This window comes from Neopelma chrysocephalum, unplaced genomic scaffold (assembly GCF_003984885.1).
Source record: "Neopelma chrysocephalum unplaced genomic scaffold, ASM398488v2 Primary Assembly neopelma1_295, whole genome shotgun sequence".
Taxonomy (NCBI): domain Eukaryota; kingdom Metazoa; phylum Chordata; class Aves; order Passeriformes; family Pipridae; genus Neopelma; species Neopelma chrysocephalum.
Window position 1 is genome coordinate 282,054 of NW_020897957.1, and position 16,589 is coordinate 298,642.

At 51.2% G+C, this 16,589-nt stretch overlaps 1 protein-coding gene across 1 annotated transcript in view; it reads left to right on the forward strand.

The window, feature by feature from the left end:
- PTH1R (parathyroid hormone 1 receptor) overlaps positions 1–16,589 on the forward strand; it is a 38,264-nt gene that overhangs the window by 7,639 nt on the left and 14,036 nt on the right. The window contains exons 4-6 of the mRNA XM_027704873.1: positions 7,285–7,379; positions 9,894–10,080; positions 12,802–12,955. Coding sequence (XP_027560674.1) covers positions 7,285–7,379; positions 9,894–10,080; positions 12,802–12,955 — 436 coding nt within the window. The remainder of the gene's footprint in view (positions 1–7,284; positions 7,380–9,893; positions 10,081–12,801; positions 12,956–16,589) is intronic.

The following is a 16,589-nucleotide window of genomic DNA, read 5'->3' on the forward strand; positions in this document are numbered from 1 at the left end:
TATTATTATTATTATTATTATTATTATTATTATTATTATTATTATTAACCTTGTGTTTGCAAGGTGTCCCTGAGAGCAGCCCTGCCCTCCCCTCTGTGTGTTGTCACAGAGGGTGTTATCAGCGAGGTGGCTGAACTTTAGTGACAAGTGACACAACAAATATGCAGCCACTGCAGGTCTCCCGGGCCCTCTGGTCTGAAAAACACCCTGCAAACAAAAGAGAAAGAAAATAATGACCTTTTTTGCCCAGTTGGGTGATGATTTTCCTCATGGAGATCACGGAAAGCCTCTCATCTCTCACACCCAGAGCGCTGGTATTAATAAACCTCCCTTTGATATTTCTTTTTTTTTTTCTTTCCTTGAAGTAAATATGTCAGGAGATGTCAGGATTGGGGAATTTTGGTGAGGCAGACCCGTCATCTTGAGGGAGAGAATTTGTTTTCTATTATTATTTCCCTCCCTGGGGAGCAACATCTTTGCGTCACCGGGAACAGCTGCATTTAACCAACGTTTGGAAAGCAGATCATGGGCTGGCTCCAAGCACAGCAGCACCAGAGCAGATGCAACCAGGGGAAATGTGCACTTAGAGGGAATCAGGGGGAAAAAAATCTGTCTGTGACTATAAATATATAGATTTGCTGCTCTCCCTAGAAATAGGGCTGTAACTATAGATAGAGGTACGGATACACCCCTGAATAAACACCCCCAGATGTTTGTTTGGGTGGGGAGTTTTCTCCTTTTAGCCACTGTGGGAGGACTGGCAGACTGAGCAGAGCAGCAAACAGAGGGACCCAGAGCAGGTTTGTGTCCTGCAGGGGATGGTTCCAGCAGAGGAACCACCCTCTGGAATGTTAAAGCCATCAGAGCCCAAGGATTGACAGCCCAGGGAACAATTGCTCCTGGGCTGTGTCCCGAGGGAAAACCAGCTCTGCTGGAGGACTCTGGGTTGACAGCCCTGGAGATTGGTGTCCCCTCTTAGCCTGGAGTGAGCCAGGGAAGTGTCTCCTCAAATCCCTTCCAGACAGGATCAAATGTGGAGGGATCAACAGGCTGGAGGTGTCCAACAACAGGCTGGAGGTGTCCAACACCAGGTTGGACGGGGCGTGGAGCAACCTGGGACAGTGGAAGGTGTCCCTGCCCGTGGCAGGGGGTGGGACAGGATGATCTTTGAGGTCCCTCCCAACCCAAACCATCCTGGGATTCTGTGACCTCCTGGACACAGCCTGAGCCAGCTGTTTAGCAAAGGACAGGATGAAGTTCTGTGGAAAGGTGTCTCAGCAGCTCCTCGTGGGAAGACAAGACAGTTTCCTTCGTGCCTTTGAGCACAAAGCCACCTCTGCACCACCCCCTGTGTGTTCCCTCACATTCTGCTTTTAAAATAACCCTCCCCCAGCGCAGCAGAGGTGGTGGGAAACCTCCTTCTCCCCCTGCTTCCCCAGGAGAGGTGCCTGGGCAGTCAGTCCCTGCCCCAGCTGCACCCTGGACCTTCAGGAGGTGCCTCTGAACTGATAAGCTGAGGGATCTGTGGCTTCCCAGCCCAGCCCCTGAGCTGGGAGCTCTGTTTGGCTTGTTTTCCATCTGGTGTTTGAGGAGGAGCAGGAGGAGCAGGGAAGGAAGGGGATGGGTTGCCTGGGGTTCCCTCTCGGAGGCACTGGGGTTAAACTGCAGCTGTTTGTCCCTCTGCTGTCTGTTCCAGGGGGCTGAAGCTCTGCTGAACTTTGGGAGAGGGTATCCAGGACTGCTCCATAAGCACTGCAGGGTGGGCACAGAGGGGGATCTGCATCACAGAGAGCCAGGATGGCTGGAGTTGGAAAGGAGCTTAAGGATCATCCAGTGCCACCCCCTGCCATGGGCAGGGACACCTCCCACCAGCCCAGGTTGCTCCAAGCCCCATCCAACCTGGCCTTGGACACTTTCAGGGATCCAGGAACAGCCACAGCTGCTCTGAGAAATCCATTCCAGTCCCTCCCCACCCTCCCAGCCAACAATTCCTTCCCAAAATCCCATCTATCCCTGCCCTCTGGCAGTGGGAAGCCATTTGCTGTGTCCTGTCCCTCCATCCCTTGTCCCCAGTCCCTCTCCAGCTCTCCTGGAGCCCCTTTAATCCCTGCAAGGGGCTCTCAGCTCTCCCTGGAGCCTTCTCTTCTCCAGGGGAACCCCCCCAGCTCTCCCAGCCTGGCTCCAGAGCAGAGGGGCTCCAGCCCTGGGAGCATCTCCATGACCTCCTCTGGATTTACTCCAGCATCATATTTATTCCATATTTATTCTGTTCTCACACTCTTCCCTAATCATCTCTTCCTGGACGTGCAGGAGTCAGGGATCAGAGTTAAAAAGACCTTTGGCCTGGCCCAGGTTGGCTGTTCTCCTTTCTTTCTTTCCTAGATTCCCTTAAAAACAGGAGTGAGGGTGACCCGTGTTCTTGGAGCTCCTCAACCTTCAGATAAAACGTGGCCCAGATGAGAAGTGATGAACCTCTGGCAGCTTTTGAGGCCATTTCCCTCCAAAAACCGTAGCAGCACTTTGACTCTGGCCCCCTCCCCTTCCACACATCCAGCCCAAACAGCATCTCCAGGGTGACCATTCCCCTGGTCACCTTTTGGGACACTGCCAGGAGTCAGCGGCGTATTTTGGTCAAAAAGCAGAAATCTCCTTTGTTCCCATCTCCCCCCACAGCAGCACCGCTGCCAAACTCATCTATTTTTAAAGCTCACCCCGTTTTCAGGGATGAGCTCGAGGGTAAACGCCATCCACATCCACGGAAATCAGGGAGAAGGGGGGATCCGAGCCAGCAACTTGGGAGGTTGGCTCGGCTCGGAAACCACCAGCAAGAGGGACCATCGTGAGATGTAACCTCAGCCCCACCAATCCTGTCTTCATGTGCTACTGCTCGGTTAGAGCCTGGTGGGTTTGCTGCTTCCAGGGAAACCAGAGAGGCCCGGAGGCTCCATCCCACCCCCAACACAATGGGGATGGCCCAGCGTGGGGCAGGGCTGCTTTATCTAAACTCCATTGTCCCACCAACAATCCGCTGTGTTCCCGGGGCTCTCCGGGGCTCTCCGGGGCTCCTTTGAAAAGCAAACAGCTTTTTGTGAGGCCCCCGAGCCCTGTTTGCAGAATTATCCCGGGAAATGCCAGCAAAGGGGCAGCCCTTTGCACCAGGACAGAGGGGCAGAGCAAAAAAAAGCCTCCTGGAGAGGTTTTCTTCGCTGCTGCAGCCACCCTGTGGTGTCCCTGCTCGTTTTGTGCCCACAGAGCAGGACTGGGAATAGAATCAGGGAATCCTGGAATGCTTTAGGTTGGAAGGGGCCATAAAGATCACAAAGATGTGCATGTTTACACATCTAAGTTGGGGTGTCTTGGTCTAAATTGGGGTGTCTGAGTCTAAACTGGGGTGTCTTATCTCAGAGCTGATCCCGCTCTTTATCCAGACTGGGAGGATTTAAGTGCCCGGCACTTCTAGGGATGAAAGGAACAGAATCCTGCAGCCAAAATTCCTGTTTGACCCTCAGTGTTTTTTCCCCGAGGCTTTGGAAATCAGTGGCTGGTTTGTGCCTTTTGTGCACATCCCATTAAGCTTTTTATTTAGTCACAACTTTGCTGTTAAAAAAAAAAAACAACAAAAGGCAAGAAAAGCAAACCCGGAGGATTTCTGGCTTTGCTTATCACTGCAAGCAGTGAAACACTTCCCCTGCTGATTCCAAACGTGTCATTAACAACGTCTGAGTCAGCAGCTTGGAGAAACTTTGGAGATACTTCATCTGGAAAGCCCTTCCTTGTGATTCCATCCTCCTATCCCACTAATCCCACTCTCCAGCAGAGCCTGCCAGTTCCTCAAAGGATCACTGGATCCAGTTCAGCTTCATGAAACAAATGGTGCAGAATTTTGCTGTTGTCTCACAAATAAAAAGGAGGGAAGGATAAAGTCAGGCCCAGGGTATCCACAATAACACTTGGAATAGGATTTGCCATCAGTCTTGTAGGAATCTCCTGTCTCAGTCCCTCCCTGGGACACTGGGAGGGACCAGGACACGTGGACACCAAAACCCTGAACGTTTCATCCAGATGCTGGAACAGAGATGAGGGTTAGGCCTGGAATTAGATGAGATGTCCTCAGGTTTGGGAGACAACTGCATGGGAATTGCAGATACAATTCCTGGGACCTTCAGGAAACTCCTCCCTTCTGCAAAGGCAGCTGGAAGCCAAGCAGGACACTTGGGGGACTAAAATGACCTGAGACACGTGGAGGGACAACTGGGGTCGGGCTCTGCTCCCAGGGAATGAGGGACAGGAGGAGAGGAAATGACCTCAAGAGGTTCAGGTGGGATATTGGGAAAATTTCTTCCTGAAAAGGGCTGTCCAGCCCTGGCACAGGCTGGAGTCCCCATTCCTGGAGGGATTTAAAAGCCGTGGGGATGTAGCACTTGGAGACATGGGCCAGTGGAGGCCTTGGCAGTCAATGGTTGGACTCAGAGGGCTTTTCCAACCTCAATTCTATCATTCCATGAATGGATGGAGTGGGCAAAGGGGGATGTTCAAGGCCCTCACCTCTGAAGCTGATGTTCCCTAATCTTGGTGCTCTGTTATGGGGTTTATAATACTTTACTGACAATCCCAACCCCTGGAATCCCAGACGTTGAAGTTTTGTCCTTCTGGTTTTCCATTAGTTTATTTTCAGCTTTTCCTATTTTCCAGAGCACTTGTGTCCGCAGGTGAAAGAGTGAAGGAATCAAATTCATAGGATCGTGGATTCCTGGGTTGATTTGGGTTGGAAAAGACCTTAAAGCTCATCTCATTCCAACCCCCTGCCACGGGCAGGGACACCTTCCACTAGCCCAGGTTGCTCCCAGCCTTGAACACTTAAAATAAATGATAATTAAATTAAATTACACTGGTTAAAACATCACACTTCTTAAACCAGGGTCTAAAGGTGTGGCAAGGCCAGATTTTTGCCCCTTCCAACAGGTCAGTGGGTGACCAATGATGGTCTGGGTGTCCTCAGGGTGGATTTCTAGGAGCCATCAGAGCTCCTCCTGGTCTCAGAAGTACTGAACTGGAGACTGTGGAAGTCCAGGTTGTGTCCATGGCTTGGCCATCCCGACCTTTGTGGTCTTCTGGGAATGATTTCCACTCGTGTCCCTCTCAGAGGGATCTCAGCCCATGGAGGTGGTTGTTGCAGCTGGCAGATGACTCAATATTTTGTCACCTGGAGGACCTTCCCTGACTCAGCATCGTGGTTCCCACCCAGCTGGGACCTCCCTGGTGCTGGATGAGCGGGACCTGGAATTGCCTGGAGGGATTTTTCCCCCTCCAGAGCAGCTGAAGGGAAGCCCAGCCACCCATCCTCCAACCTCCCCACACTGCTGCTCTTCCCAGGCAGCAAAAAATCCCCCTTCACCCTCCAAACTCTGACTGGCTCCCCTCCCTCTCCCCCACCCCTGCCAAGGGATGGAGATCCCTAAATATCACTTTTTCCCTCTGGGTAAACCCAGGGCAAAATGGTGATTCCTGAGACAAACTCCTGGGAACAGAGCCTGTTGGAGAACCTCGATCTTTTGCTCCTGAGGCTTTTCCCTGAGGATCTAAGCAGCCCATCCAGAGAATCCCCTTTCCCAGAGTAGGATCTGTGCCTCCTCCATCGGCAGGATTGAACACCAGCGTGCTGGGAGCCGTGGATTTGTGTGTCCTGGCACTTCTCACTCCTCGTCCTTCCAAAGAGAGGCCCTGTGGTTAATCAGAGGAATTAACCACAGCCTCCCAAAACGTCCTGCCAGCCAATCAGGAGGCTCTTCCCAGGGCCATTCCTGCTACAACACCGTCGTTGTCCGGCAGGAACGTGGATCTTCCCAGTTAAATTTCTCAGTGGGGCTCAGGGACCCTTTTATCCAGCTGGGCACAGGAATCCCTCACAAATGCTGGATTCCCAGAAATCCTAAACTTGGAGCAGAATTATTATTATTATTATTATTATATTAATATTAATATTAATGATAATAATAATAATAATAATAATAATAATATTTTCCCTCCGGAGGCAAATGTTTCCCAGCTCAAAGAGGATTCCAGCTTGGCAGCAGGAAAATTGCACTTTTTCCCCCAAAGCTTTCAAATCTACTCCCACTGGCTTTTCAGTGCCTGCTGCCTGCACAGACATATGTACAGATATATATATATATATATATATAAAAATATATATATAAATACGCCCAGACACACACACTAAATTAATATTGGCAAACACTCCACTCCGCCAATGGAAACCACAGAGAAACATTCCCATATCTGGGGATTCTGATGTCATAGGGCTGAGGTTTCCCATTCCAGGCCAGCATTTCAAGCCTCCAATCCCAACCAGGGCCGTCATTCCGAGCCCAGTGTTCCTGCATCCCGGTGGGTGGGGTGAGGGAAAGGCGGGAGGCAGCGCAGGAGGGAGAAAGATGCTGAATTGGTTGGTTTCTTTGGGGTTTATTTCTAATTTCAGGCAGTTCAAGGCAGCACAAACTGGGCTGGTGGCAGGAATTTTAACCCTTTCCAGGTGGATATCCAGGAATCCCTGAGTTCAGCTGCATGTCCCAGCACAGGATGAAGGAAAACATCTTGTTATTTAATGGAAACCTCAGGGTTTCTAAGCCCAGCTTTAAAATACAGAGAGCCAAGAGAACTAAAACCTCTCAGAGGATTAATTCCTACAAGCTCTCCTGTGACAGGACCTTTTCCAACGGGCCCTTGGCAAGCTCAGGTTGTGTCTGGGTTGGATAACCACAGGCAGAGGCAGCTTTGGATTTGAAAAAGGGGAAAAATAAATGCAGGTGATTTTTTTTGTTTTTCCCCTCGTATCCCAGAGCCAAAGTTTATCCTGCCCGTGTTTTCTGGGGTGGGCTGGACCAGCATCAGTCAGCAATGGCTAAATTGTACAATTCCAGCCCGAATCCCGGGTTCGTGGGCGTTCTGTCCAAGCCAAAGGTTTGTCCTTGTGGAGATCCAAGCAATCTCTGGACGGGGCTGAGAGTTTGTAAAGCGCTTTGGGTTCCTTCGGGTTGAAAACGCTGCAGAACTCCCAGGCGAGGGATTAACCCCCCCACACCCCTATTCCCCGCAAAATTCCTGCCCTCCCAGGAAACCCCGTCAGGAAATCCCGTCAGGAAACACAACCAGCCCTTCCCAGGGTGCCCAAAGGCTGTGATTCCCAAGGATTCCCAGCCCCGGGGGTGTCCGAGTCCCCGTGTCCCCCCGTCAGGAGGCCGCGTTCCCAATGTGACGCTATTTTTTCCATCGTTTCTGCTGCAGGAGGTCTTTGATCGCCTCTATTTGATTTATACTGTTGGATACTCCATCTCTCTGGGATCCCTCACAGTTGCTGTCCTTATCCTGGGATACTTCAGGTAGGCGGCTCTGGTTTTACCTTAAGGGAAAAAGCCTCGGGCTCTCCCCCAGGATCAGGTTGGGGTGGCAATTCCAGGAGCGGTTCCGTCCGGGATTTGGGCTGTGTTAGCGTCGCCTCAGGTCAAACTTCCTGGGGGATGGTGGGTGGGGTGTTTGAACTTCTTCCTCTTCCCTGTGGAGGAGTTTTCCAGACCCTCTGTAGCAAAGGGGGAAGAGGGGAATCTCCAGGAAGAGGTTGGTCCCCCTTGGAAAACCCTCTGGGGTTTTCTGCCCCTGTTCCCCACCCGGCTGGGATTTAGATGGTAATTTTTTGAGGTAGTTACAGTTTCCCCAGGGAAGTTCCACTCCAACCCCAAACATCCATGAAGGATAGAGCAGCTGAAGGGAACCCCAACCATCCCAAGCTGATTCCTCCAACCTCCCCCTGCTGCTGTTCCCAGGGATCCAAAAATCCCCCTTCACCCTCCTGACTCTGGTGCTCTCCCCTGTCTTTCCACCACCCTCTGCCAAGGGATGGAGACCCCTAAATACCCCTTTGAACCCACAGCATCCATTCCTCAGAGCTCCTGTTGCATCTCCCATCCCTGGAAGTGTCCAAGGCCAGGTTGGAGCAACCTGGGCTAGTGGAAGGTGTCCCTGCCCATGGCAGGGGGTGGCACTGGGTGATCCTTAAGGTCCCTTCCAACCCAAAGCACTGTAGGATTCTGTGATTCTCGCTGGCACGGAGAGCGTGGGATGGGAGGGATGAAAGGTGTCACCACTTCTAGGATTTTGTCCTTTGGGAAGCCACACCTGGAGAGCTGGGAATAGAGCAGGGGGCTGACTCCCAACCCCCCAGCCCCAGATCTGCTTCCCTTCAGGGTCTGGTCACATCTTCTCCTGGAAAACAGCAGGAGCCAGACAAGAGCTGAGGGGGGAAATTCTGCCTGTGCTGGACACACCACGTGGTGTCTGCACGTGGAGCTGGAGCCAGACCCCAAACAGGAACCACTGGGAATAAAATGGGGGGCTTTGGGCTCTGAAAGGGCTCAGGCCCCTCTGCAGGGAGCCAAGGGGGCTCAGGGGGATGTGCTTGGACAGCAGAGCCCAAATTTGGGACACACAGGGCCAAGGGGACTGCAGACCCCTCCTGGAGGCAGTGCCAGACCCCATCCCTGCCACCACATTCCTGCTCTCCCAACCTTCTCCCTCCGTCTCCTTGCCCGCTGGACATTGGCAAGGTTGTTAAAATATCCCATGTCCATGTATCTAAGAGCATTCCCAGTTTCAGGAGTTCAAGAGTATTCCTAGTTTCCCTCTTTGTTCATGTTCTCAGAGCACTTCATTTACAGCCCAGACAACACAGACAACTGTGCTAGAACATCTTTATCCCAAGGATCAAAGCAGCAGCAGGGATCAAGCCAGGTTTTATCCCAGATAACACATAATCCAGAGATTCACTGGCTCCATTTCAAATGCAGGGAACAAAGCCCATCTTCATTTCTACCTCATCAGTTCCACTTGGTGTAACTTAGATTATAATAGCCCAGACAACAACTGTTATTACTGTCATAATATCCTCCAAAGGAGACAAAACTGCAGCTTTTAATTTTTATTTCCGTCATTGGAGCTGGGGATTTAAGAGGATGTTAATCCATCCATAAATCCATGCGTGGCCAGCCAGGCAACAGAGCTCTAGAGGACAGAGGGGACCCCAAGAGGTCAACTAATTCCTTCCTCTCCCCAAACCCACGATCTCTGGTTCCCAAATGCACCTCTCACCTGTGGGTCCAACCCACTGACCTCTCCCCATCCAGCTTTTCCCCCAAAAAGGATCTTAAAGCGCTTTACAACCAGCATTTGTGGGGTCCTTGCTGCCGTTGCTGGGGTGGAGCCCAAAACCTGCTCAACATGAGCAAGCAAAGGAGAATGTTTTTAACAGGGAAAACAGGGAAAACACCCCAACACTTCAGTTACTCCTGTAGTTGCTGCCAAATTTGGCGTGGGCACAAAAATCAGCACTTCACAGGAACCTTGGCGAGGTTTTCAAGTGGCCACAAGTTCTGACGTCCTTGGGGTCCAAGGGCATCGAGGGATGGGAAAGGGGGAATGGCTCCCAACTGAAAAAGGGTTGGTTTAGAGTAGATTTTAGGAAGGAATTCTTCCCTGTGAGGGTGGGGAGGCCCTGGAATGGATTTCCCAGGGAAGCTGTGGCTGCCCCTGGATCCCTGGAAGTGTCCAAGGCCAAGCTGGAGCAACCTGGGCTAGTGGGAGGTGTCCCTGCCCATGGCATGGTGGTGGAACGAGATCACCTTTAAGATTCCTTCCAACCCAACCTGTTCCATGATTCCACGATTCCAGGAGCCCCCTGGAGCAGGAGTTAATGTCCGTGGGGGAGCGGTGAGCGTGGGGTGGCCACAGCGGCACCGCGGCGCCGAGAGGAGCCGGGGGGGCTCTTTGGAGGCAGAGATGACCCCAAGAACGTCTCCCAGCCAGGCTAAACTTCCCCCAACCCTTCTCTGTGTCCCCTGCAGGCGTTTGCACTGCACTAGGAACTACATCCACATGCACCTGTTCGTGTCCTTCATGCTGAGGGCCGTGAGCATCTTCGTGAAGGACGCCGTGCTCTACTCGGGCTCGGCCCTGGAGGAGATGGAGAGGATCTCGGAGGAGGACTTGAAATCCATCACTGAGGCACCTCCAGCGGACAAGTCGCAGTTTGTGAGTACCCCCGGAGCAGGTGGCTCTCTGGTCTTCGTGGCTCTGTCCTGTCTGGTCAGCGCTTTGCTTTTTTTCGGGGGGATTTTCCACCTCCTTCCCCTTCCACAGCCTTTGCCCCATCCCTTCCCGCTCCCTCTCAATCCAGAGGGATTTCCCAACCCCTGAGCTAAGGAAGAGCTGTTTCTCATGGCTGATGTTTTGATTCCCATCCACAACTCCCGTTTTCAACACTCCCCTGATGTCCCCTGAGTTTTCTGGCTCTGGGAACATTCCTGACTCTCCCACCAGTGCTCGTGTTCCGCCGTGTTCTTCTCCCACCACAACTGGCTGGTTTTCCACTGGGAGCTCCTCTCTGGATGCCCCATGGAGGCATCACTTGGCTGGGACATCTGTGCCCCCAAAAGTGACAGCCCAGATGTAGCAAAGCCACTGTGTCGTGGGAGGGTCTCAGCCCCAACTCCTTCTCCTGAAGAAGAAGGTCACCAGAGGACACCTCACCTCGCTTTAATTTTGGAGCAAACCACAACTGGTTGTTCCTGTTGGGATTTACCACGGAATCATGGAATGCTTTGGGTTGGAAAAGATTTTAGGGATCATCCAGTCCCACCCCCTGCCATGGGCAGAGACACCTTCCACTAGACCAGGCTGCTCCAACCTGGCCTTGGACGCTTCCAGGGATGGGGAATGCACAATTTTTATCACTCCCATATGAAAAAAAGGCATTTTAGGTGGGAAAAAGGAGGGATTATGTGCTGGCATAAGAAAGGGTGGGGCTCTTCTGCAAAAGAGAGGGACCTTGGAACCAAAGGATCATCGAGGTTGGAAAAGACCTCCAAGAGTACTCAGTGCTCTGGGCTGGGGGACAAGGTGGGCATCGGGCACAGGGGGGACTTGGTGATCTGGGAGGGCTTTTCCAGCCTCAATGATTCTGGGATAAACTTCCTGCCCTCACATTTATGTGGCTTCTCAAGTCTTTCACAGCTCCTGCCCCCACCAGGGACCCACCAGCAACACCCTGAATCCAATCAGTGCCTGTGGAGTGTCCCACTGTGCATCCAAGTCATCCCAAATGGAAATCTGGGCTTGTGTTTCCTTCCCATTCCAAGATCCATCTCATTAACTGGCTGAGAACTCAGCACACTTCAAAACACTCACTTTTTGGGAAGAACCCCAAACGTTTCACTGCATTGTCTTCTGTTTCTCCTTGGGCTGGACTCATTCAGAGGAATAATTGGGATAATAAATGGCATTCTTTGAATATTAGCATTTTAATGGCATCTCCCATTCTTCTGGATTGAAAGGAAAATAAGTGATGAAGGCAGCAATTAATGTATTTCTCTTGTTTCCAAGGGAAGTGGGAGCTTTGCAATTATTGCCTGATGCTCCCTGTGGGGGGGTACATGGTGTATTTTTATAAATATAAAATAGAAATATAGAATACAAAATTTACTAGATATAAAACATAAAAATACGTAAAAATTATTATTAATCCCACCTAGAAGGGGATTTTTAATTGGTCTTCTATTTTAACTCACTCTGTAAAAGAAAATGTGTCCATATCTTACTGCCAGACAAATATATGGATATATGGATACAATATGTGCATATTCATTTTGATTGAGAGAGGATTAGCATAAGAGCCGTGCCAGGATAAAAAAAATCCCTTTTTTATTTACAAGGTGCATATTATTGACATTTCCTGCCAGTCACTTGTGCTCCTCTCAAAGGAAGGGATGTCCTGGAGATGTGATGCTGCCACGGGACGTGTTTGGAAGTCACAGGCTTCCCGTGAAATCCAACTTCCCAGACTCCATGAAGGTCCACATTGGCAAGAGATGGCTTTACATGCCCCTTTGTGCCATTTAACCCTACGTGGCATCAACATTGTCCAGCCTTTCTCTGCCAGAGCTGAGACATTTGGAGGACGGGTGGCTTTGCCCTCTCTGCCTCAAGGACTTTCGGGTCACAGTCGGGGTTTTCCTTTAGAATGCAAAGAATTTCAGCCCTGTGTGGGGTGAGAGCTCAGCTCATTCCACATCTGTGTGTCCTGGAGGTCTCCAGCAGATCTTCCCCCCTGGCAGCTCAGCTCTGTTCAGAAGCACCTTGGGATGGTGGGTGAGAACCTCCAGGTCCTGTTTGCTCCTGGAGGCCCAGGTTCCAGAGCCCAGAGCAGCCACTCAGCTGCTGAGGGCAGACAGGCAGCCCTGGAGGATCCTGGCTTGGACATCCGTGGCAGGATGGGGTGACTTGATCCATAAGATCCCTCCATGAGCTGAGGAAAGGGTTGTAGCTCCAAGAGATGGGACTCGCGCTGGGTCACCCAGATCGAGCCAACTAAGCCTCAGCCCTTTGTGCTCTGGGGTGGACAAGGGACACAGGGAAAAGAGGAAACACAGCTGACCTACAAGTTGTGTGAATCCTTCATCAGTAGGTTGGCAGAGAGGAGGATCAGGCCATCATCTCTCCACAGGTTCCCCACAACTCCCAACTCTCCTGCTACTGGAAAAACGAAGTTTGGCTGGGCTGCTTTCTCAGTTGGTCACCTCTTCTGTTCTTGTGATGATTTTTCCCCCTTATAAAAGCCACCAGAACTGCCTGACTGACTCTTTCCTTTCTCCACCTTGTTTCCCACCCCGTGTTGGTTCATTCTGTCTTTGTGCAGAACAGGAATTCCACCCCGTGTTCCTCACACACCTTCCTGTCCTTCTGTGCTCGTTGCAGGTGGGCTGTAAAGTAGCTGTTACCTTCTTCCTCTACTTCCTGGCAACCAATTACTACTGGATCCTGGTGGAAGGGCTCTATCTCCACAGCCTCATCTTCATGGCATTTTTCTCAGAGAAGAAATATCTTTGGGGATTCACATTATTTGGCTGGGGTAAGTCGTGGCTGCTCCTCACAGCTCCCCTGGGAGAAGCCTCTGGGAAGGAGTTTTGGAAGCAGGTCGTGGATATAAATAAATACAGGAGAAGGGATATTATAAATAAATACAGGATGAGCGTCAGAGCCCCCCAGTGACTCTTGCAAGGACAGGTTTTCCCTCCTTGTGAAAGCTTTATCCCTTCTGAAGTGTGGGATTCCCACTGTTGGCACCTCCAGGGTCTCTGGAAGGATCAGCCCAGGCTTGGAGAGACAGCACATGGAGTCAGGGAATCCCAGAGTGGGTTGGGTTGGAAGGGACCTTAAAGACCTTTTACTCCCATGGGCTGGGACACCTTCCACTAGCCCAGGTTGCTCCAAGCCCCATCCAAGCCTTGGACAATTCCAGGGATGGGGCAGCCACAGCTTCTCTGGCAGTGCCTCCCCACCCTCCCATCCTGCCATCCTTCCAGGAGGGCTAAATTTGGCATTTAAGGACCCTCTGAGTCCTCCCCATCTCTTCCCAGCATTCCCATCGGGCTGGAGGGGCAGAAAGTTGCCTGAGGCTTTGAGCATCTGCTCCCAAAGCTCTGATTTCCTTCCTCCAACCTCAGCTGCTTTAAAAAGCTCCCTGAGGTTTCATGGAGCACCGGTGGAAACCTGCAATTTGTGGGGAAAGCTTAATTTTTTTTTTTTTCCTTCCCTTTCTTTCAACTTGGGCATCTTTTCCATGAGGACTGAGGAAGGGGCGGGATGTGGGTGCAGGAGGAGGGGTTGTGGGCACCCACATTTCAGACAAAAATGTGATTTCTGTTCCCTTCTGGCCTTAGTTTTTTAGCTTCCAAGGAGTTATGAGGTGCTGGGAGGCTCAGGACAATAAAACAAGTGCCCACAGTTGTCCCGGAGCCTGTGGAGTGGGAGGGAGCACGGGAAGTGTCTTGGATGATCCCTGAGGACATAATGAAGAGTGATGGGCTGTGGGTCCACACAGGAGCTCCCAGCAGGAAAAACCTGGTCAGGGGGGGGTCTGTGGTTGCTCTAAACTGTGTGGCCCAGGCCTGCTTCCCACATTCCAGGTTTAAAATGCACCTGGCCACATCCTGGCTGCAGCCTGGGACGAGGTTCATGTGTTCACCACGCCAGCCCCATCCCAGAGCTGGATTTCTTAGGGAAAAGAAGCTGTTTCCAAGCAAGCCAGGTAGTGCAGGATCGAGTTTATGAAGGATTGGAGGTTTCTGGGATTCAGGCCAGCCTGCAGGAGTCTCCCCAGCTTTCCTCCTTCCCAAGTGGGATATGGGGAGAAGCTCCTTCAGTTGGTGATGAGGTCAGAAACTGCTGGTGCTGCCGTAGGATAAGGATGGGAGGTATAAAAATGAGCCTCAAATATGGAATCCATCTCTCAGGAAAAGTCCAGACCTGGACAGCTGGAATGTTTTGGGGAAAAGAAAATAAATAGATAGATATTTGACAGGGCTTGGAGCAACCTGGGCTAGTGGAAGGTGTCCAGGGGCTTGGAATGAGATGATCTTTTAAGGTCCCTTCCAACCCAAACCATTCTGGGATTCTGTTCTGTGGATGGGGCATTTCCTACCTCGGCTGCTGTGGGACACAGAGGGCTTCAGGTGTCACCTCTTTTTTTAAAACAAGTGGACAAACCCCCAAATCAATTAAATTAAATTGAAAAACAACAACAACAACAACAACAACAAAAAAACCAACCAAAAAAACCCAAAACCAACCAAACAAACAAAAAAAAACCAAAACAAAAAAAAACCAAACCCATCTTCTTCCAAACCTTCAAGTAAAATTTACTTCTCAGAAAATGCCATTGAACTGCACAGAGCAGAGACTTAAAGAATCGATTCCCCAGAGGGAATTCTGAGGGAAGAGAGGGAAGCAGGAGGAAAATAATGCCATATGTTTCACGAGAAAAACCAACCCTCTGCTGCTCAGAACTCAGCCAAAGGAAACCAGCCCCACAAGGCAGGAGCTGCCCTCATTAATTCCCCCCCAACCACTGCCAGGGAATAATCATTTTATCAGAGTAACCGCAGAGCCCCAGTCCCACCTGTCACAACACCCACCGTGGATGTGCTTCCAAGAGTTTGAGGCTGCTCCATTTAAATTCCTCTGGAATGAGAACACAGGACCCCTCCCGGTGGCATTTGGGCTGCCTGTGTTTGGATTAGCATGATAATGTTCACACACACGTATTGTTTGGATAGTTTTTTGGGCGCTGGAAAGGGGCAAACCAGTCCAGGAGCCACTGGAATCAGTGGAAAAACTCCATCTCCCTGCACTGGATCCTGCCCACACCACAGGGAAGGGCACAGAGTCGGGGAGAAATAATTATGACATTCCACAAAGGTACAGAAAAGGTGATTTTTGCCCTAAAAACTGGGATATCATAACAATAACCGGCGTTGGATTCTTCCTGCCTGGAAATCTCCAAGCTGGGAACGGGGTGCAAAAATCACCCTCCGAGGTGTTATTTCCAGACTGCTGAGGAAACTGGGATATTTGGTTACTCTTTGATGTGAAATCCAAGGGTTTCTGTCGGGCCTTTTCAATCCACAACCTTGCTGGCACAGGGGAGCTCAGCTCCATCAAAAGTCCTCATTCCCTTCTTCCCAGGGAGACCCCGATGGCAGAAAGGGACCCGAGAAAATTAAATAAATAGTGACATTCTGGGCAACGAAAAAATTCCCCAGCAGCTGTTTTGGGAGGAAAGCCCGAGAGCCGTGACCAATAACTGGGAAACCCAAGCTGATCCCACTGGCATTTTTCCTTCACACCGTGGTAATTCCCTGCAGCTGGACCGCACTGGATTTCAGCTCCAGGGGATTGGAGAAGATAAATGGGATGGTGTGAGACTGTCAGAGGTGCTCAGGTCCAAAAATCCCCTGTTTATCTAAGCAGGAATCATCCTTCCCTGAGGGAATTTGTACCCAACAGGAGCAGAGGCATCAGAGGGTGTTGTTATCCCTATTTAACATCAGGAATACCAGTGGTACCAATTCCCTGCCTCCCTTTCCCCTGCCTCAGGTTTTGTTTCTCTGTCAGTGTAACTCCACTTGGGCTCTCAGGTAATTCCTGGAGTTCCAGCTTTCCCTTTCTCTGGCGAGTTAAACTTCCCACGTGAAAAGTCATGGAATGGTGGGACCGTTGAGGTTGGAAAAGCCCTTCCAGAGCATTTAATATCAGGAAAACATGACACAGAGGAGTTGATTAAACCCGTGCATTGTTCCTCAGAGAGGGTTTTAAACCCCAGGGAGCTGAGACCAAATTCCCCCAGGGCTTTATCCACAAACCCTCTCCCAGCAGTTGCTCTGCAACCTCCTCCCTCCCTCCCGGCTTGGAGCCGTGATTCCAGCTGCTGGGAGACACGGACACGGGGAAAGGCCCAGAGGAGAGCAGGGGTTGGGGAGAAGCTGCCTGTCCAGCAGCTGCATTGTACACACTGTGTGTGGCACTGGAACGCACAGCGCATGCAATGTGGAGGCTGGGCACGGCACCCACAGCAGCGGGGCACCGGGGTGGGGTGGGACAGCCCTCACTGCACCCATCCCACACCCATCCACCCACCCATCCGTCCACCTGTCCATCCATCCATCCACCTGTTCATCCTCCACCCGTCCATCCATCCACCTATC